General features: G+C 46.3%; 1 protein-coding gene across 3 annotated transcripts in view; it reads left to right on the plus strand.

The window, feature by feature from the left end:
- Positions 1-22,632, plus strand: part of TNKS (tankyrase) — a 246,026-nt gene that overhangs the window by 61,489 nt on the left and 161,905 nt on the right. For all 3 annotated transcript variants that reach the window (XM_040417872.1, XM_040417873.1, XM_040417874.1), the window contains exon 3: positions 7,541-7,636. In XM_040417872.1, coding sequence (XP_040273806.1) covers positions 7,541-7,636 — 96 coding nt within the window. The remainder of the gene's footprint in view (positions 1-7,540; positions 7,637-22,632) is intronic.

Genomic DNA, 22,632 nt, shown 5'->3' on the forward strand with positions numbered 1-22,632 from the left:
CTCTCTCTCTCTCTCGTGTGTGTATCTCTCTCTCTCTCTCTCGTGTGTATCTCTCTCTCTCTCTCTCTCTCTCTCGTGTGTATCTCTCTCTCTCTCTCTCTCTCGTGTGTATCTCTCTCTCTCTCTCTCTCTCGTGTGTATCTCTCTCTCTCTCTCTCTCTCTCTCTCGTGTGTATCTCTCTCTCTCTCTCTCTCGTGTGTATCTCTCTCTCTCTTGTGTGTATCTCTCTCTCTCTCTCGTGTGTATCTCTCTCGTGTGTATCTCTCTCTCTCTCGTGTGTATCTCTCTCTCTCTCTCTCTCTCTCTCTCGTGTGTATCTCTCTCTCTCTCGTGTGTATCTCTCTCTCTCTCTCTCTCTCTCTCTCTCTCGTGTGTATCTCTCTCTCTCGTGTGTATCTCTCTCTCTCTCTCTCGTGTGTATCTCTCTCTCTCTCGTGTGTATCTCTCTCTCTCTCTCTCTCTCTCGTGTGTATCTCTCTCTCTCTCTCGTGTGTATCTCTCTCTCTCTCTCGTGTGTATCTCTCTCTCTCTCTCTCGTGTGTATCTCTCTCTCTCTCGTGTGTATCTCTCTCTCTCTCGTGTGTATCTCTCTCTCTCGTGTGTATCTCTCTCTCTCTCGTGTGTATCTCTCTCTCTCTCTCTCGTGTGTATCTCTCTCTCTCTCTCGTGTGTATCTCTCTCTCTCTCTCGTGTGTATCTCTCTCTCTCTCGTGTGTATCTCTCTCTCTCTCGTGTGTATCTCTCTCTCGTGTGTATCTCTCTCTCTCTCGTGTGTATCTCTCTCTCTCTCGTGTGTATCTCTCTCTCTCTCGTGTGTCTCTCTCTCTCTCTCTCTCTCTCTCTCTCTCTCTCGTGTGTATCTCTCTCTCTCTCTCTCTCTCTCGTGTGTATCTCTCTCTCTCTCTCTCTCTCTCTCGTATATCTCTCTCTCTCTCTCTCGTATATCTCTCTCTCTCTCTCTCTCTCGTATATCTCTCTCTCTCTCTCTCTCTCGTATATCTCTCTCTCTCTCTCTCGTATATCTCTCTCTCTCTCTCGTATATCTCTCTCTCTCTCTCTCTCTCGTATATCTCTCTCTCTCTCTCTCTCTCGTATATCTCTCTCTCTCTCGTATATCTCTCTCTCTCTCTCTCGTATATCTCTCTCTCTCTCTCTCGTGTGTATCTCTCTCTCTCTCTCGTATATCTCTCTCTCTCTCTCTCGTGTGTATCTCTCTCTCGTATATCTCTCTCTCTCTCTCTCTCGTGTGTATCTCTCTCTCTCTCTCGTATATCTCTCTCTCTCTCTCTCGTGTGTATCTCTCTCTCTCTCTCGTGTGTATCTCTCTCTCTCTCTCGTGTGTATCTCTCTCTCTCTCTCTCTCTCTCTCTCGTGTGTATCTCTCTCTCTCTCTCTCTCTCTCTCTCTCTCTCTCTCTCGTGTGTATCTCTCTCTCTCTCTCTCTCTCGTGTGTATCTCTCTCTCTCTCTCGTGTGTATCTCTCTCTCTCTCGTGTGTATCTCTCTCTCTCTCGTGTGTATCTCTCTCTCTCTCGTGTGTATCTCTCTCTCTCTCGTGTGTATCTCTCTCTCTCTCGTGTGTATCTCTCTCTCTCTCGTGTGTATCTCTCTCTCTCTCTCTCTCGTGTGTATCTCTCTCTCTCTCTCTCTCTCGTGTGTATCTCTCTCTCTCTCGTGTGTATCTCTCTCTCTCTCGTGTGTATCTCTCTCTCTCTCGTGTGTATCTCTCTCTCTCTCGTGTGTATCTCTCTCGTGTGTATCTCTCTCTCTCTCGTGTGTATCTCTCTCTCTCTCGTGTGTATCTCTCTCTCTCTCGTGTGTATCTCTCTCTCTCTCTCTCTCTCGTGTGTATCTCTCTCTCTCTCGTGTGTATCTCTCTCTCTCTCGTGTGTATCTCTCTCTCTCTCGTGTGTATCTCTCTCTCTCTCTCTCTCTCTCTCTCTCGTATATCTCTCTCTCTCTCTCTCGTATATCTCTCTCTCTCTCGTGTGTATCTCTCTCTCTCTCTCTCTCTCGTGTGTATCTCTCTCTCTCTCTCGTGTGTATCTCTCTCTCTCTCTCTCTCTCTCGTGTGTATCTCTCTCTCTCTCTCTCTCTCTCTCTCGTGTGTATCTCTCTCTCTCTCTCTCTCTCTCTCTCTCTCTCTCTCTCGTGTGTATCTCTCTCTCTCTCTCTCTCTCGTGTGTATCTCTCTCTCTCTCTCTCTCTCGTGTGTATCTCTCTCTCTCTCTCTCTCTCTCTCTCGTGTGTATCTCTCTCTCTCTCGTGTGTATCTCTCTCTCTCTCGTGTGTATCTCTCTCTCTCTCGTGTGTATCTCTCTCTCTCTCGTGTGTATCTCTCTCTCTCTCGTGTGTATCTCTCTCTCTCTCGTGTGTATCTCTCTCTCTCTCGTGTGTATCTCTCTCTCTCTCGTGTGTATCTCTCTCTCTCTCTCGTGTGTATCTCTCTCTCTCTCTCGTGTGTATCTCTCTCTCTCTCTCGTGTGTATCTCTCTCTCTCTCTCGTGTGTATCTCTCTCTCTCTCGTGTGTATCTCTCTCTCTCTCGTGTGTATCTCTCTCTCTCTCGTGTGTATCTCTCTCTCTCTCGTGTGTATCTCTCTCTCTCTCTCGTGTGTATCTCTCTCTCTCTCTCGTGTGTATCTCTCTCTCTCTCGTGTGTATCTCTCTCTCTCGTGTGTATCTCTCTCTCTCTCGTGTGTATCTCTCTCTCTCTCGTGTGTATCTCTCTCTCTCTCTCTCTCTCTCTCTCTCTCGTGTGTATCTCTCTCTCTCTCTCGTGTGTATCTCTCTCTCTCTCGTGTGTATCTCTCTCTCTCTCGTGTGTATCTCTCTCTCTCTCGTGTGTATCTCTCTCTCTCTCTCTCGTGTGTATCTCTCTCTCTCTCTCTCTCTCTCTCTCTCTCGTGTGTATCTCTCTCTCTCTCTCGTGTGTATCTCTCTCTCTCTCGTGTGTATCTCTCTCTCTCTCTCGTGTGTATCTCTCTCTCTCTCGTGTGTATCTCTCTCTCTCTCGTGTGTATCTCTCTCTCTCGTGTGTATCTCTCTCTCTCTCGTGTGTATCTCTCTCTCTCTCTCTCTCTCTCTCTCGTGTGTATCTCTCTCTCTCTCTCTCTCTCTCTCTCTCTCGTGTGTATCTCTCTCTCTCTCTCTCTCTCTCTCGTGTGTATCTCTCTCTCTCTCTCTCTCTCTCTCTCGTGTGTATCTCTCTCTCTCTCTCTCTCTCTCTCTCTCGTGTATCTCTCTCTCTCTCTCGTATATCTCTCTCTCTCGTATATCTCTCTCTCTCTCTCTCTCTCTCGTATATCTCTCTCTCTCTCTCTCTCTCTCTCGTGTGTATATCTCTCTCTCTCTCTCTCTCTCTCTCGTATATCTCTCTCTCTCTCTCGTATATCTCTCTCTCTCTCTCTCTCTCTCTCGTGTGTATATATCTCTCTCTCTCTCTCTCTCGTGTGTATCTCTCTCTCTCTCTCTCTCTCTCTCTCTCGTGTGTATCTCTCTCTCTCTCTCTCTCTCTCTCGTATATCTCTCTCTCTCGTATATCTCTCTCTCTCTCTCTCTCTCGTATATCTCTCTCTCTCTCTCTCTCTCTCTCGTGTGTATATCTCTCTCTCTCTCTCTCTCTCTCTCGTATATCTCTCTCTCTCTCTCGTATATCTCTCTCTCTCTCTCTCTCTCTCTCGTGTGTATATATCTCTCTCTCTCTCTCTCTCTCGTGTGTATCTCTCTCTCTCTCTCTCTCTCTCTCTCTCTCTCTCGTGTGTATCTCTCTCTCTCTCTCTCTCTCTCTCGTGTGTATCTCTCTCTCTCTCTCTCTCTCTCTCTCTCGTGTGTATCTCTCTCTCTCTCTCTCTCTCTCTCTCGTGTGTATATCTCTCTCTCTCTCTCTCGTGTGTATATCTCTCTCTCTCTCTCTCTCTCTCGTGTGTATCTCTCTCTCTCTCTCTCGTGTGTATCTCTCTCTCTCTCTCTCTCTCTCTCTCTCTCTCTCGTGTGTATCTCTCTCTCTCTCTCGTGTGTATCTCTCTCTCTCTCGTGTGTATCTCTCTCTCTCTCTCGTGTGTATCTCTCTCTCTCTCGTGTGTATCTCTCTCTCTCTCTCTCTCTCTCTCTCGTGTGTATCTCTCTCTCTCTCGTGTGTATCTCTCTCTCTCTCTCTCTCTCTCTCTCTCGTGTGTATCTCTCTCTCTCTCTCTCTCTCTCTCTCTCGTGTGTATCTCTCTCTCTCTCTCTCTCTCTCTCTCGTGTGTATCTCTCTCTCTCTCTCTCTCTCTCTCTCGTGTGTATCTCTCTCTCTCTCTCTCTCTCTCTCTCTCTCGTGTATCTCTCTCTCTCTCTCGTATATCTCTCTCTCTCGTATATCTCTCTCTCTCTCTCTCTCTCGTATATCTCTCTCTCTCTCTCTCTCTCTCTCGTGTGTATATCTCTCTCTCTCTCTCTCTCTCTCTCTCGTATATCTCTCTCTCTCTCTCGTATATCTCTCTCTCTCTCTCTCTCTCTCTCGTGTGTATATATCTCTCTCTCTCTCTCTCTCGTGTGTATCTCTCTCTCTCTCTCTCTCTCTCTCTCTCGTGTGTATATATCTCTCTCTCTCTCTCTCGTGTGTATCTCTCTCTCTCTCTCTCTCTCTCTCTCTCTCTCTCTCGTGTGTATCTCTCTCTCTCTCTCTCTCTCTCGTGTGTATATCTCTCTCTCTCTCTCTCGTGTGTATATCTCTCTCTCTCTCTCTCTCGTGTGTATCTCTCTCTCTCTCTCTCTCTCTCGTGTGTGTACCTCTCTCTCTCTCGTGTGTGAGAGATACACACACGAGAGAGAGAGAGAGAGACACACACGAGAGAGAGAGAGAGAGACACACACGAGAGAGAGAGAGAGAGACACACACGAGAGAGAGAGAGACACACACGAGAGAGAGAGACACACACGAGAGAGAGAGACACACACGAGAGAGAGAGACACACACGAGAGAGAGAGACACACACGAGAGAGAGAGACACACACGAGAGAGAGAGACACACACGAGAGAGAGAGATACACACACGAGAGAGAGATACACACACGAGAGAGAGATACACACACGAGAGAGAGATACACACACGAGAGAGAGATACACACACGAGAGAGAGATACACACACGAGAGAGAGATACACACACGAGAGAGAGATACACACACGAGAGAGAGAGAGAGAGATACACACACGAGAGAGAGAGAGAGAGATACACACACGAGAGAGAGAGAGAGAGATACACACACGAGAGAGAGAGAGAGAGATACACACACGAGAGAGAGAGATACACACACGAGAGAGAGAGAGAGAGATACACACACGAGAGAGAGAGAGAGAGATACACACACGAGAGAGAGAGAGAGATACACACACGAGAGAGAGAGAGAGAGATACACACACGAGAGAGAGAGAGAGAGATACACACACGAGAGAGAGAGAGAGATACACACACGAGAGAGAGAGAGAGATACACACACACGAGAGAGAGAGATACACACACACGAGAGAGAGAGAGAGATACACACACACACACGAGAGAGAGAGAGAGAGATACACACACACACACGAGAGAGAGAGAGATACACACACACACACACGAGAGAGAGAGAGAGATACACACACACACACGAGAGAGAGAGAGAGATACACACACACACACGAGAGAGAGAGAGAGATACACACACACACACACGAGAGAGAGAGAGAGATACACACACACACACGAGAGAGAGAGAGAGATACACACACACACACGAGAGAGAGAGAGAGATACACACACACACACACGAGAGAGAGAGAGAGATACACACACACACACACACGAGAGAGAGAGAGATACACACACACACACACACGAGAGAGAGAGAGAGATACACACACACACACACACACGAGAGAGAGAGAGATACACACACACACACACACACGAGAGAGAGAGAGAGATACACACACACACACACACACGAGAGAGAGAGAGAGAGATACACACACACACACACACACGAGAGAGAGAGAGAGATACACACACACACACACACGAGAGAGAGAGAGAGATACACACACACACACACACGAGAGAGAGAGAGAGATACACACACACACACGAGAGAGAGAGAGAGATACACACACACACACGAGAGAGAGAGAGAGATACACACACACACACACGAGAGAGAGAGAGAGATACACACACACACACGAGAGAGAGAGAGAGATACACACACACACGAGAGAGAGAGAGAGAGATACACACACACACGAGAGAGAGAGAGATACACACACACACACGAGAGAGAGAGAGAGATACACACACACGAGAGAGAGAGAGAGATACACACACACGAGAGAGAGAGAGAGATACACACACACACGAGAGAGAGAGAGAGATACACACACACACACACACACACACACACGAGAGAGAGAGAGAGATACACACACACACGAGAGAGAGAGAGAGATACACACACACACACACACACACACGAGAGAGAGATACACACACACACACGAGAGAGAGATACACACACACACACGAGAAAGAGAGAGATACACACACACACACACGAGAGAGAGAGAGAGATACACACACACACACGAGAGAGAGAGAGAGATACACACACACACACGAGAGAGAGAGAGAGATACACACACACACACGAGAGAGAGAGAGAGATACACACACACACACGAGAGAGAGAGAGAGATACACACACACACACGAGAGAGAGAGAGAGATACACACACACACACACGAGAGAGAGAGAGAGAGATACACACACACACACACACGAGAGAGAGAGAGAGATACACACACACACACGAGAGAGAGAGAGAGATACACACACACACGAGAGAGAGATACACACACACACGAGAGAGAGAGAGAGATATACACACACACGAGAGAGAGAATCTCTCTCTCTCTCTCTCTCTCTCTCTCGTGTGTGTGTGTCTCTATCTATACATCCATACTTTTTTCTTTCTTTGGTATTAAAAGATCAATTGCACCTATCATACAAGATTGAGTTCTGCAAAATTCTTGCAAAGACATCAACAGCCTCCAATCCAGGAAGACCATTTGATAGAAGAGGGCATGTGCCATTCCTGGTAAATCTTTGCTGTATAAGGAAGTGCCATGCTCTTTAGGGGGGTTTATTTGCAAGGCAGAGACCGTACTGCCATCAATGAGCGGTGTCTGATGGAGCAGCATCAGATGCATCTTGCGTGTCAGCATGAGCCCGGGTGCTTGCTGCTTCTCCGTTACAGGAGGGGGAGGGATGGGAGAAACTCTGTATGGCTGGATACCCAGATTTCTGGCTGCTAGGCAGGATCACGTGGCGCTCACATACCTTGACTAGTCAACTTGTTGTTTTTTATCTTCTCATTTGAGTCTCTGCCGTGGTTCGCTAATAAATCGACAAAGAAAAGGAGGGAAATGAATATGCATTGTAGCAGTATGCCGATGAAAGTCTCTGCTGTGAGTAACCTGTGCTTCCCAGAGATCAGACGCTGTTTCTGTTTTCCCTGTACAGTACTGCTGCAGCACGGCGCTGATCCCAGCATCCGGAACACCGATGGCAAATCTGCCCTGGACCTGGCTGATCCTTCAGCGAAAGCTGTGCTTACCGGTAAGAAACGCCTTCCTGATATCCGATTTGTAATACTCCACGCTTTTATACTGTACTTCTATTCTTTCCATGATTTTTATGTGACATGTCTAAAATCCTCTAATTTATTAGTGTTTCTAATTGGTGGATGGGGCCATTTTTATCTGAAGTTCAGAAAGGGGACTTGTCAGTTTGTCAGTAATCCATTTATACTGAGCTGTATTCCTGATCTGTGTTTGGCATCTTTTATTTCTGCCTTTGGTTATGACGGTGTTCTCTTCTACCTTTGTCTCCGCATCCCCATATTCAAGAACATAAGATGTAGAGGAACGCTTTGGCTTCTCAGTTATTGTGCTTTTATGTCGCTTGTCTATATACGTGGCCCGTGCTGTCCAGCTCCAGTTCTTCTGGAGCAGAGACCTTTTTTTTTTCCCCACCCTGAGCAATTTGTCACCAAGGATATCAAAAGCATATTAGAAAGTGAGCAAAGCGTTGATGATACGTTGCCTGGCCTGAGTGAGAAGACTAATGTATTTTCCCCATCTAGTCACATTCTGCATCTGATTGTGCAGGATGTCGGTGGTTCATATGCTTCTTCCTGCTATTGGCTGTGATAAATGGCAGCAATTGTGCTGCCACCTACGGTGCTAAATGTGGCAGGCTAGAAAAACTTCTCCTTAGCAGTGCATATTTTATGGCTGCATCGGGCCGCTGAAAGGTGCGTTCACAGCTCGTCCTAAACGGATCTTTCAAAGCAATTGGGTAGTAGAGCCGCGACGTTCATTTATATCCAGAGATCGTGGCATTCACATGCAAATCTTTAGTCATTTTCTAGACTGTCGGCAAAGAGTCTCATACCACTAAATAAGTACCGAGAAGCCAGACTGTACAATATACCGCCAACGTGGAGCTGCTCCACACAAACCAGGTTCTGTCTCCGTTTTGTGCCAGTCAGGTGACCCGTACTTTGCCAGCCAGAGCCCTAATTTTCCGAATATAGGATGCAGTCGTTCTGCATTGTCCTTTTGCAGCTTCTTCTAATGTTGGAATACACATTTATATGAGTACTAGCAGAAGAACCCGGCTTCGCACGGGTATATTTCATCTATTTCATTTAACGTTTGTGTGTGTCATTAAAAGATATCGACAGTATCCCCCATAACAGTGACCTCTAATGCACCTCGCCCCTTTAACAGTGAACTCCACAGTCCCCCACCCCTTAACACTGACCCCCCACAGTGCCCCGCCACTTTAAAATGGGACCTCCACAGCAGCCCATCCCCTTAACTTTGACCTTCACAGCAGCCCGCCCCTTTAACAGTGACCTCACAGTACCCTGCTCCCTTAACAGTGACCTCCACAGCGCCCCGCCCCTTTAATGCTAGGGCTACACGCGCAACATTTTGTCTTAACAATTTTTATAATGATAGGCTATGGTGTTGTCCTGCGACATGTGACATACTGCGACATGACGGTCGCAAAAAATCCATCCAAGATGGATTTTTCTGTGACTGTTGCGGCGCAGTATGTCACATGTCGCAGTGCAACACCATAGACTATCATTATAAAAATTGTTGCGACACATGTTGCAATGTAGTTGTGCCTATGTAGTTGTGCCTAAAGCTGACCTACAGCAGTGATGAAAAATGGCTGGGTTGTTATGGAAACCTGGAGTAAAACTGTGTGTATGTGGAGACTAAGGGCCTGTGAGCTTCTATTGGCTGATTAGGGACATGTGACCGTGTGTATGGCAGTTGGGATATGAAGAGAAGGGCTTGCAGGCTTCTTTTGGCTAATGCAGGTCATTTTTTTGGGAATATCTCAGGAACGGTACGTCCTAGAGAATGGATTTCTTTCTTTCCAGGTAGCAAGAGATGCGTATACCAAGTTTCGTTGAAAATATATTAGTAACGTCATAACGGATTGATGGATTTGGCGTTGTGCTGGAGTTACTAAGAACCTTTGCTTTTCTCTGCTCACTTGGAGAGCAGGTGTGGAGATATTTTTCTGTCTTTAACGTACGGCATGGGTATCCTTCTTGCCATCAACATAACTCGATTTTAAGTAGCTTGCTTTCAATTACTGTCAGGAAAGCAATTGATTTCGGCTCCCAAGCGCCTGTACGATTGATGGGGTTGGTTTGAAAAGCTGCATTGTTGACATCAAGGCAATTAACTGTGGGTAGCCTGTAACGCTGCACCAAGGACTGGCATTCGCCTTCGCTGTGTGCAATGATTATCTGCTTTAGATAATGGGGAACCGGCGGCCATGTTTGATAGGTGCCGACTGCAAGATCTTATGGATTGTTGCAGTAAAAATAGTCCTACTTTTAGCCTTTGACAGGATGAAGTAAACCGCAGCTTGTTGATCTGGGAAATCGGAGCGCAGAATTAACCCAAGCTCTGTAGCAGATTTAAAGGATCACTAAACCCAACGTTAAAACTGGTTTGTATGAAGTGTCTACTGACTACATTCACAGATGAATAAATAACATATTCATGAGCGTATCAGAAGAGGGAGATTTTCTTCATGCAGAACCCTTTCCTTCTGCGTGTGTCCCTTGGCTGATAACATTGATTGAGTGCAGACTACGCAGCCATTGGTTTTTCTGCATAGCATGATTTATATTTCTTACACGGGTATATTTCATCTATTTCATTTAACGTTTGTGTGTGTCATTAAAAGATATCGACAGTATCCCCCATAACAGTGACCTCTAATGCACCTCGCCCCTTTAACAGTGAACTCCACAGTCCCCCACCCCTTAACACTGACCCCCCCCCCCCCCCAAAGTGCCCCGCCACTTTAAAATGGGACCTCCACAGCAGCCCATCCCCTTAACTTTGACCTTCACAGCAGCCCGCCCCTTTAACAGTGACCTCACAGTACCCTGCTCCCTTAACAGTAACATCCACAGTGCCCGCCTCTTTAACAGTGACCTCCACAGCTGAGAGTGGCTTCCGTTTTCATGTGTCATATGGGCCGTCTTTCATCTGAATGGGCGGAATCTAATACTATAATGTCTGGTTGGCTAAGGCTTCCCTTGGTAGGTTCCGCTGATCACTGTGATGCCTCCATTTTGAAAGGAGTTATCTCTGAGACCCCCCCCCTTAACTGCAGAGCTAACCATCAGTGGATTTGAAGAGGTTATCCTATCAATCATCTAAATGCTTAGAGTCTTCAAAGGCTAATAGCTGTTTTAAAGGAGCACGTAACAAAAAGAAACAAACAAACAAACAGCACTTCCTCCATTTGCCCACCCCCACCCTTCCATCGGTTCTATTTTTTCTCATTACATTAATAAAGAAATCTTCTCCACGTCACAGGAGATCTTTCATGTTCCCAATCCTCCTCCGCACTGCCCTGAAACAAGTGAGATCGGGGACTGGTGCTCTGTCCGCAGCGGGACAGACTGAAAATTAAGCCTCGCCTCCTCCATCAGTCTAGAGTTGACGATAGAGCAGAACGGGAGACTAAGGGAATCCGTCACCAGCGACCTCCCTATCAAACTGTTTGTCTGTGATAACCCTGTGCGCTGCTGGAGGCTGTGTCTAATTTGTGATGAGGTGTACGCCTCGCCCCAAAATTAGGCACAGTCTTCAGCAGTCTGTGCACCTGAAGTGAAATCTACGCCATCGCTTGGCTGGAGTAGATTTCCGTCTTGTACACCAGTTTTCTGGAGTAGATGAATATAATGTGACAGGGCTGCCAGCCACGTCACCTTTTCAGTAAAGTGGAGAAGGCAGTGGAAAAATGCCACTTATGCAAAATATTTTTGTTTTTGACTTTTTCATGCCAGAAAATTAGAGAAAAATAATGATAAATCAGGCGCATAGCTTTAGTTCACTTGATTAAAATGTTATTTTTCTTTGGTTGATCCGAGGCTCTGTTTCTCACTTTTTCTTAATATGCAAGTCAGACCTTTGTGTAGCGTAATGAGGGCGTCACCACTGCTCTCGTTGCACCCAAACTCCACTCCTTTCTGTGGCCAGTCCCTCCCTCACTGCTTTGCCACTGCCTGGTCCTGTCAATCAAAGCAGCAAAAGAGGGTCTTGCCACAGAAAGGAGTGGAGCTTGGGTGCAACAAGAGCAATGGTGATGCCCTAATTGCACCAAAGGCCTAATTTTCATCTTAAGAAAAAGTATCATAACTTGGGCATGGCACCTTGCATCAACAAAAGAATACCAGCGTTTTAATCAGATGACCCACAGCTATGTGTCTATGGATAGGGAGGTTGCTGGTGACAGATTCCCTTTAAGCCTTCTGTTCTCTGCAGGGTTTCTGTTTTCCAGGATCATGCAGAAAACTTTTTTAAGCTTTTACTGTTTGCAAAAAGTAAAAAAACCTTTTCATTAATTATTTTTTGGGGCTCTATGTTCCCCTCTCCTTGGTACTGCTTTGACCAGAATCCCTCTCCTCCTCTTCTGGCAGCTTCTTACTTCTCCTGCAGCTCTTCTCTGCCATGCTATTTGCTCTGTTCCTTGTAGCTGCCCTGCACTGAACAGCACGTGTCTAATGTCTACCATTGAGCAGTGAATTAGGAGGGCATGCATATTGTTGTAGACATTGAGCACCGGGTGGCGCTATACTTCGTCAGTAATTGTCATTACTCTTCACTGGAACGTGGTTTTTTTTTTTTTTTTTTTTTTAAACCGCTTGCAGATGGCAAATTTATTTTTTTATACTCTATACAATGAATACTCCTTTAATTAGGTTTTTGCTAAAGACAATTATTTTCTTCCTGTTCATTATAATCCACCCCCATCTCCATTTATTTTATTTTTTTCCTTTTCTGTTCTGAAATATATGTTGAGTGGACTTATTTCTCAGTGTAATGTGAGGATCTCCTTGAGTAGTACATCTTTTGTCCTTGCCATTATTTTGTAGGCTCATACTGGTAATGCCACCTTCTCTCTACCTGTGTGGAGTCTTAGGTAAGCCTGCTGTGATTGAGGAATACCTCTGTTTGGGGTGCTCATCTTCTATAGTTATGTGGAAATAAAACGTGGGCTGCAGTCACGAGATGGCTTCAGTGGACAGTACCCAAACCAGACACAGTGGTTTATCGTGAATTATGGCAGATTGTAGCACATTGTTTTTATGTTCTTCTCCTAGACTGGCTAAAAAAATGTGGCTGTTTGGGATAAACCACTGTAGTTTTGCTGCTGGGTTCTCATCTGAATGGTGTACCACCTCCTTGCCACTCTTTCTGCTTAGATCCCATGCACACGACTGTATCCATTTTGCAGTCCGTTAATCTCTGCTCCTCAAAATACAGATGCTGTCTGTTGTATCCACATTTTTTGCGGAACCATTGACAAGTATAGGACATGTTCTATCTTTTTGCAGAACGGACATACAGACGTGGAAAACACACTGATAGGCCTCTTTCACACGACCGTTTTTTTTTTCGTTTGCGGGCCATTTTTTTCGTTCCGTATACAGAAGCATTTATTTCAATGGTTCCGCAAAAAAAAAAAAACAATGTACTCCATATGCATTCCGTTTCTGTATTTCCATTTTTCCGTTCAAAGATAGAACATGTCCTATTATTGCCCGCAAGTCACGTTCCTTGGCTCTATTCAAATCAATGGGTCCGCAAAAAAAACTTGGAACAGATACGGAATGTACTCTGTATGTCTTCCGTAACCGTTCCGTTTTTGCGGAACCACCCATTGAAAATTTTATGCCCAACCCAATTTTTTCTATGTAATTACTGTATACTGTATATGCCATACGGCAGGGGTGGCCAACCTTACCTATCCAAAGAGCCAGGAAAAAAAAAAACGTATGACTGCCAGGAGCCACAAGCTATACATTTACACAAATATGCGTGCACACGACAGTATTACTGCAATTGAGTTATCAAACATTTAAACTAGGGGTGCACCGAAATTCCGGCAGCCGAAAATATCGGCCGAAAATGCACCTAATCCACTTCGGCCGATATTGTTACATATCGGCCGAAAATATGGGGTGTGGGATTTGTCACCCACCATCTGCGGGCGGGCGCCGGGCGGGCGGTTTACTTTGTCACTGCATCTTTATTTTACCTTACAATCGTGACGCTCCAGTAACTAACAACTCTGCAGGCAGAGCGGAGGCCGGCGTAACGTCACTTGCTCACGTGACGCGCCTGCTCCGCCTCCTTCATTCATAAAGTGGGCGGAGCAGGTGCGTCACGTGAGTAAGTGACGTTACGCCGCCCTCCGCTCTGCCTGCAGAGTTGTTACTGGAGCGTCACGATTGTAAGGTAAAATAAAGATGCAGTGAGTGATGCTGTGAGCAGCAGGGCCGGGGCTGTTATGGGTAGGGGGATCGGTCTATGGCACTGTTATGGGGAGGGGGGATCTGTGCACTGTTATGGGGAGGGGGGATCTGTGCACTGTTATGGGGAAAGGGATCTGTGCACTGTTATGGGGAAAGGGATCTGTGCACTGTTATGGGGAAAGGGATCTGTGCACTGTTATGGGGAAAGGGATCTGTGCACTGTTATGGGGAAAGGGATCTGTGCACTGTTATGGGGAAAGGGATCTGTGCACTGTTATGGGGAAAGGGATCTGTGCACTGTTATGGGGAAAGGGATCTGTGCACTGTTATGGGGAAAGGGATCTGTGCACTGTTATGGGGAAAGGGACCTGTGCACTGTTATGGGGAAAGGGATCTGTGCACTGTTATGCCCATAACAGTGCACATATCCCCTTTCCATAACAGTGCACAGATCCCCCTCTCCATAACAGCGCCACCCACAGATCCCCCTCTCCATAACAGCGCCACCCACAGATCCCCCTCTCCATAACAGCGCCACCCACAGATCCCCCTCTCCATAACAGCGCCACCCACAGATCCCCCTCTCCATAACAGCGCCACCCACAGATCCCCCTCTCCATAACAGCGCCACCCACAGATCCCCCTCTCCATAACAGCGCCACCCACAGATCCCCCTCTCCATAACAGCGCCACCCACAGATCCCCCTCTCCATAACAGCGCCACCCACAGATCCCCCTCTCCATAACAGCGCCACCCACAGATCCCCCTCTCCATAACAGCGCCACCCACAGATCCCCCTCTCCATAACAGCGCCACCCACAGATCCCCCTCTCCATAACAGCGCCACCCACAGATCCCCCTCTCCATAACAGCGCCACCCACAGATCCCCCTCTCCATAACAGCGCCACCCACAGATCCCCCTCTCCATAACAGCGCCACCCACAGATCCCCCTCTCCATAACAGCGCCACCCACAGATCCCCCTCTCCATAACAGCGCCACCCACAGATGAATTTCATTCATGAAAAAGAATTATTAATAAAATCATTAAAAAAAAAGTATTTTAAAAGTATTTGGGCAAAAAGGCAGTTTCGGTTTCGGTTTTCGGTCAAGGGCATCCTGAATTTTCGGTTTCGGACCAGAATTTTCATTTCGGTGCACCCCTAATTTAAACCACCTTTCCTACCTGTAATGTAGACAGCTTTAGTGAGACTTCTGACCATCTTTGTTTTTCACAATGTGTTTCAAGATTTCTCAGACGACTGCCCCGTGCTCAGATGACAGATGAGCCCCCCATTTGATTTGACATAGGGGAGATGTGAGCATGGGAGTGTCTTATGTGAGCATTGGGGAGGCTTATTTTGTGGGTCTGATGAGGATTTGGGGTTCTTATCTGAGCTCACACTACCCCCATGTCAGATGAGACCTCCATGATCAGTACTTTAATTTAAAAAAACACTCTGAAGGAGGCTTATCCTACCTCTGCTGCCGCTGCTCTGAGGACTGTGGCGCCCTCTCCACAGTGATCTGACGTGCACAGCGTCAGGTCAGAGCGTGGGCCTCCACGTATTAAAGGGGGGGGTGCACTGCGCCACCAATGACAATTGACCTTTTTATGCAGATACAGGAGACGGGTGCCGGCAGAATCACATTGCCGACACCTGGCCTCTGACGGCGCTGCGATACCCGGCAGTTAACCCCTCAGGTGCGGCACCTAAGGGATTAACTGCCGCGGATCTCAGCTACCTCTCATAGAGGTCGGGTTGCGGCTATATGATTCTGCAGCCAGCACCCGCCTCCTGTATTTGAATAAATGAGTGAGTTAACTTCAGTGGTGGCAGTGGCCAAAGCCCCTCCCCTCCTCTTCCCCTCTGTGTTCTCATTGGTGGCAGCAGCACAGGGGGGAGGGGGGGGACGGCTTCCTTCTCCCCTGTGCTGCTGATATTTCGATACCTGCGAGCGACATCCCTAGTACAGAAACAGCTGGCCCGCTCCCCTGCGAGCCGCATATGTAGAGGAGAGCGATCTCCTCTGCGAGCCGCAAATAAAGGTGTGAGGAGCCGCGGGTTGGCCACCCCTGCCATACGGAAAAATGAAACGGAAACAAAAAACGGAACAACGGATCCGTGAAAAATGGATTGCAAAATACTGAAAAAGCCATACGGTCTTCTGAAAGAGGCCATAATCCATGTGCTTTCTGCATCCATATGTGAGTTCCGCAAAAAGAGAGACTATGTCTGTAAAATGTGCACCACGGACCAATTGAAAACAGTGGTCTTCAAATAAAATGTGGACGGCAGACGGACCGCATCCGTATTGTGCAGATCCGCCACTTGCGGGACCGTAAAACTGATATAGTCGTGTGCATGGGGCTTTAGGCCACTTTCAGGCAGTCAGTATTTGCAAGCCTAAAACGGGAGTGGAACCTGAAGAGATAAAATGTCTTCTGTGTTTTGGACCTACTCCTGGTTTCGGTCTACAAATACTGACTGCGGGAATAGCACCAGTGGATTATTTTCTTGCCCTTGTAGCATATTGGTTAATTCCTTGATGTTGCTAGATGATATTTATTTTTATTGTAAAGATGAGTATCTAGGTTTGGAAGTGTTCTGGAACAAGTAATTGACAAGTTACCAGACTGTAGAAAGACAAACACGGCAGAAATGAAGAAACTGTTTTTCTCATGATGTTGGACAGTTCCCATAAATCAGCCCCAAAGTGCTAAATTGCTGGAAATTGACGAAGAGAAGAAATGATGAACTGCGTCTTGTGAAGCAGAGCTGAAGCAGCCTTTTCACTACGTTGTAGATAAGACGCAGATTTGTAATTTACTTACCTGGTATAACGTAGTGTCATTTTCTGTGCTTTGTTAGAATTTTATTGCTTATTAGATTGTATCACATTAGAAAATGTTAACCACTTGCAGACCTCTGGATGACTATGTCCAACAGGTCCATATATAATATCTGCAAGCACGTTTATCAATTTGCTGCTGTACAAAGATCGACCAGGGACGGCCAGGCTCCTCATACAGAAGGCAGAGACCCTTTATTCCCATTCCTGCCCTCCCCATAGCTATATTCTCTGCTCTCATTGAGTGGCGATTTGGACCCTTCCTCCTAACACATTTGTGGGCCCAATTTGATTGTCTACATAGGATAGAAGGTGTAGCAGCACTAAAGGGTATACTGGCCTTAATGTGGTGGTGCACACGGTGTTGAACGCCAGTCCGTAGCGTCCCTCCAAGCAGGCAACCAAAAATAGTAAAACCGCAGCACTCTCTTGTCTCATTAATTTCTTTATTCCATCAAATCCATGCGACGTTTCGACCTGGACGGTCTTTTCAAGCAACTGACAATACATCATTCCCAGGCTTAAATACCCTTCTTCTAGGAGGAGCTAACACACATGTCAAAAAAAATTCTAATAAATCAAGAACACTCTTAAAACAGTGAGGCAAGGCTTCTTACCAAGATTTGCAAATACATAAATCTGCACTTACTTTGGTACACCTGGTGGAGTACTGGTGGGGGTATATAATAGGAATATGTATATCATATACTCGGCAGCATGTCTGTGTCCCCTTCGTTCCTATGTGATTGCGCAGGCGTGCAGAAGCAGGACGCGCGCCAAAACACTTTGAATCGCGGCGTCTCCTGGTTCCCAGTGCGCCTGCGCGTCCGAACGGGGCTCGTGCCTGTGCAGAGGCGCATTTGATGTGCGTAGGCGCGGACCCACACAGGCGCACTGGTAGGCTGCTGTCCATAGTCCTGTTGCGCAAGCGCTTGTAACGGAGCTCACGCATGCGTGGTACTGCATTGTCGGCCGGCGCAATATCAGCCATCACAGTTGTTAGGTATTCTCCTGAGCAGTACTTAGTGTGCCGGACATATCCCAACGCATACTGGCACAAAGTCAGGAGTGTCTGGTGGGATATAGCCTATCAATTAAATACAGCTATATCAGTTTATTTAAATAGATGCCAGCAAAATGTATTAGTTATATACTCTTACCATGCAGCCCTCCATGTCTTGCCAGTAAAAGGAGAAAACTCCAATAAAGGAAATATATTTGTGTATCAATACAGTAGGGAGATGGGCAAAAGATATGTACATGGACAGTGGTAGAATCACATAGTGATATGCGGCTACCCCATAGTCCTAACACATTCAACGCTTAAGGCCACAGTGTGAAAGGGTCCAACCGGGTAAACGGGAGAAGACCCCTTCACACATAAGTGCCCGCCGTTCGGACACGCAGGCGCACTGGGAACCAGGAGACGCCGAGATTCAAAGTGTTTTGGCGCACGTCCTGCCTCTGCACGCCTGCGCAATCGCAAAGGAACGAAGGAGACACAGACATGCTGTCGAGTATATGATATACATATACCTATTATATACCCCCACCAGTACTCCACCAGGTGTACCAAAGTAAGTGCTGATTTATGTATTTGCAAATCTTGGTAAGAAGCCTTGCCTCACTGTTTTAAGGCTACTTTCACACTAGCGTTCGGAGCGGATCCGTCTGTTTCATCAGACGGATCCGCTCCGATAATGCAGACGTTCGCATCCGTTCAGAACGGATGCGTCTGTATTAAAACTTAGAAAATTTTCTAAGTGTGAAAGTTGTCTGAGCGGATCAGTTCAGACTTTACATTGAAAGTCAATGGGGAACGGATCCGCTTGAAGATTGAGCCATATTGTGTCATCTTCAAGCGGATCCGTCCCCATTGACTTCCATTGTAAGTGTGGACGGATCCGCTCGCCTCCGCACGGCCAGGCGGACACCCGAACGCTGCAAGCAGCGTTCAGGTGTCCGCTCACTGAGCGGAGCGGAGGCTGAACGCTGGCAGGCGGATGCATTCTCAGTGGATCCGCATCCATTGAGAATGCATTGGAGCCACACGAATGCGTTCGGGGCCGCTCGTGAGCCCCTTCAAACGGTACGCACGAGCGGACACCCGAACGCTAGTGTGAAAGTAGCCTAAGGCTACTTTCACACTAGCGTTTTTGCTGGATCCGGCAGGGTCCAGCAAAAACGCTTTTATTACTGATAATACAACCGTCTGCATCCGTTCAGAACGGATCTGGTTGTATTATCTTTTAAATATCCAAGACGGATCAGTCATGAACTCCATTGAAAGTCAATGGGGGACGGATCCGATTCTATTGTGGCAGAGAAAACGGATCCGTCCCCATTGACTTGCATTTGGGGGTAATGCCGGACCCGTCTTGCTCCGCATCCCAGACCGTTAAGCAAAATACATGTTGCGGGTTGCTCTCCGGTATGAGAACGCAACTAAACGGATCGGAATGCGTTTTGGAGCATTCCGTTCAGTTCAGTTTTGTCCCCATTGACAATGAGTGGGGACAAAACTGAAGTGTTTTTTTTTCCAATATTGAGCCCCTATGAAGGATCTTAATACCGGAAAACTAAAAATCTAGTGTGAAAGTACCCTAAGACAACTGGCTGCAGCGCTGCCACCTATGCCTTGTATATAGTAGAACCCAAACATTATTAACCCCTTTTACCCCGGGTCAGTTTTCGCCCTCCTGCCCAGTAAATTTTTTGCAAACCTGACGTGTCACTTTATGTGGTAATAACTTTGGAACACTTTTACTTATCCAAGCCATTCTGAGATTTTCTCATGACACATTGCACTTCATGACAGTCATAAATTTGAGTCAATATATTTCACATTCATTTATGAAAAAATCCCAAATTTACCCAAATTTTGGAAAATTAGCAATTTTCAAAATTTATATTTCTCCTTTTAAAACAGAAAGTGATACCTCATAAAATATTTATTACTTAAAGGGGTTCTGCACTTTCATTTAACTGATGATCTTCCTCTGGATAGATCATCAGCTTCTGATCGGCGGGGGTCCGACACCCGGGACCCCTGCCGATCAGCTGTTTGAAAAGGCAGCGACGCTCCAGCAGCGACGCTCCAGCAGCGACGCAGCCTTCTCACTGTTTACCGCTGGCCCAGTGACGTCACGACTAGTATCAACTGGCGTGGGCGGGGCTAAGCTCTGTTCAAGTGCTGAACCCCTTTAACATTCCCCATATGTCTACTTTTTGTTGGCATCATTTTGTAAATGTAATATTTTTTTTTTAGGACATTAAAAGGCTTAAAATTTTAGAAGCAATTCTTCAAATTAAAGGGGTTATCCCACCTTCTGCTTTCTATGCCGTTCCTGCTCTGTCCTCTTCAAGAAACTGCTCAGTCAAGGGGCATTGTCCTTTCTATTGATTGACAGCAGGATCAGCGCTCTGCTGATCTACTGCCTCTGCCTCCTTTCTTTACGTGCGCGCTCCCGTGTGAGCCGAAATTCATTCCAGCAGCCGCCTCTGCGCTCCTACTCTCCTATCCCTTCCTGCAACTAGATTCCCATGGTAAGTGGACTGACGAGCACAGGAGAAATAACCAGCGCGCAGGCGCAGAGATTTCTCTGGAAAAAAAAAAAAACAGGACGGAGGAAAGTTATTGATCGCGCAAGCCCGTGAGTCAGGTCGGGCTGCGTAGAATCAAAAAACAGGACGATAGCGCGCAAGCGCGGCCACCACGCCAGTATCGCTGGGGTGGTCGTAACTAATAACTATTAGATGTAAAGAAGACATTTATAGAGGAAAAGAGTAGGAATCGCTAATAACATGTATTGGGTAAGTTGCTGGTTGTGGCATAAACAACAGATTTAAGCATACTTGAAAACATGGGATAACCCCTTTAAGAAAATTTCCAAAACCCACTTTTTAAGGACCAGTTCAGGTCTGAAGTCACTTTGTGGGGCCTACATAGTGGATACCCCCATAAATGACCCCATTGTAGAAACGACATCTCTCAAGTTACTCAAAACTGATTTTACAAACTTTAACCCTTTAGCTGTTCCACAAGAATTAAAGGAAAATGGAGATGAAATTTCAAAATTTCACTTTTTTGGCAGATTTTCCATTTTAATCCAAACACGAGACAAGAAGGGCACTGGGAGGAGGAGGAGCTCAGCCCTTAGTGCCTGGGCTCGGGCAGAAAGTGGAGGGGGGAGGGCTGCTTTAGATGCTGCTTTCTCCTGAAAGGTAGCAGCTAGAAACATGCAACTGGTCCTGTTTGAAAGCTGGCATTCCAGTCGACATTCCATTACAGCTAAAGTCCAAGCAACAGAGGAGAGATCACTGTTGGAAATCGAGATGGGAATAATCGGGGTTAAAGCCTGCTTTTACTTTTACTTTCAGCTGCATTTATTGCATCCCGATATAGATCAGTGATATTTTCCCCTGTACTGAACATATTGCTGGTATTATCTGAAAGTTTGGAATGTCAGCTTTCAGACAATACAAAGCCCATATCTCTAACTAGTACCAAACCAAAGATATGAGCAGCTAAAGCAGCCCCCCTCCCTGTCAGTGTGGAGGAGAATGAGGGAACAGCTGCAGAGCTGACAGGAGGAGAGAAAGATAGTAAAAAAATATATAGAAATGTGACCTTATCGTCTGTGTACTGACCCACATAATAAAATTACATTATTTTTACCACACAGAGAAAGTAAAAAAAAATCCACAAAATAATGCAAAAATTGCAGTTTTTTTTTTCCTTTCCCCCTAAAAATAAAATAAATTATTTAATACACTATGTATACACCCCAAAATGGTTCCTAAAAAACCTTTAAAGGTCCATTCACACGTCCGCAATTTTGCAGAACTGGTGGGGACCCATTCATTTTCAATGGGGCCAGAACTTGTCCTATTTTTGTCCGCAACTGCAGACAAGAAAAGTCATTTTCTATTATAGTGCGAAATGCGGAACGCACATTGTTGGTGTCCGTGTTTTGCGGATCCGCAATTTGCGGACCGCAAAACACCTACGGACGTCTGAATGGACCCTTTAATGTGACTATTAAGAGGCTAAAACAAATCCTTACTGATTTCATGTAATTGCAGGCCTTGTCTCTGGTTAGCTGTATGTGAGAGGATACACACTGCTCTGGGGCAGTGGGGGAAGTTGTCTGCATTCTGATTGGTCCTGCTAGTTCATATAAGGAGAGCAAGGGCTTATGGGAAGTGAGGGAAATACAGGATGGCCTTAAGGACATGGCAAAGATCACCACAGGAAGTGCAGCAGTGGCTATCTTAGGAAGATGCTGAAATAGAGGCACAGAGAAATAGGGTTGCTAAAGGCTGAATTCAGACATCAGAAAGGTAAAAATAACTGAAAAATAAAGCTTCATGAATATCTTCCCTTCAGCATCACGTATGTTACGAATTTCATTTTTGGTAATGAAATGGCAGTTACACTTCAAGCCCTACCCAACCAGTAAAAAGTGGAAAATATAAATAGAAAATTGGTGTTCCTTTTAACCTCTTAAAGGGGTTGTCCACTTTCCACTTACTGTTGACCAGTGTGTTTGCGGGATGATTATATGGCACTTATTAATAAAGTCTCTGTTGAAATTCTGCACCATTTCCATATTTTTTCAGGTATGTCCACACAGAGGTCCTGTCCACAAGATGGTGGCTGATGGCGGTTCATGCGACCAGGCAAATCACCTCCATGTGATGCCTCCTCCATACACTGCACCTGCACTAAACTCCCAACAGAACAAGTGATTGGCAAGTGTATTTGAATGGAGGAGACGTCACATGGGGGGTGATCTGCCTGGTCACATGACCCTCCATCAGCTGCCATCTTATGGACAGGACAGCACAAAAGACTTTGTAAACAAAGGGCCATTTCTTACAAAATATAGC

This window comes from Bufo bufo, chromosome 2 (assembly GCF_905171765.1).
Source record: "Bufo bufo chromosome 2, aBufBuf1.1, whole genome shotgun sequence".
Classification (NCBI taxonomy): domain Eukaryota; kingdom Metazoa; phylum Chordata; class Amphibia; order Anura; family Bufonidae; genus Bufo; species Bufo bufo.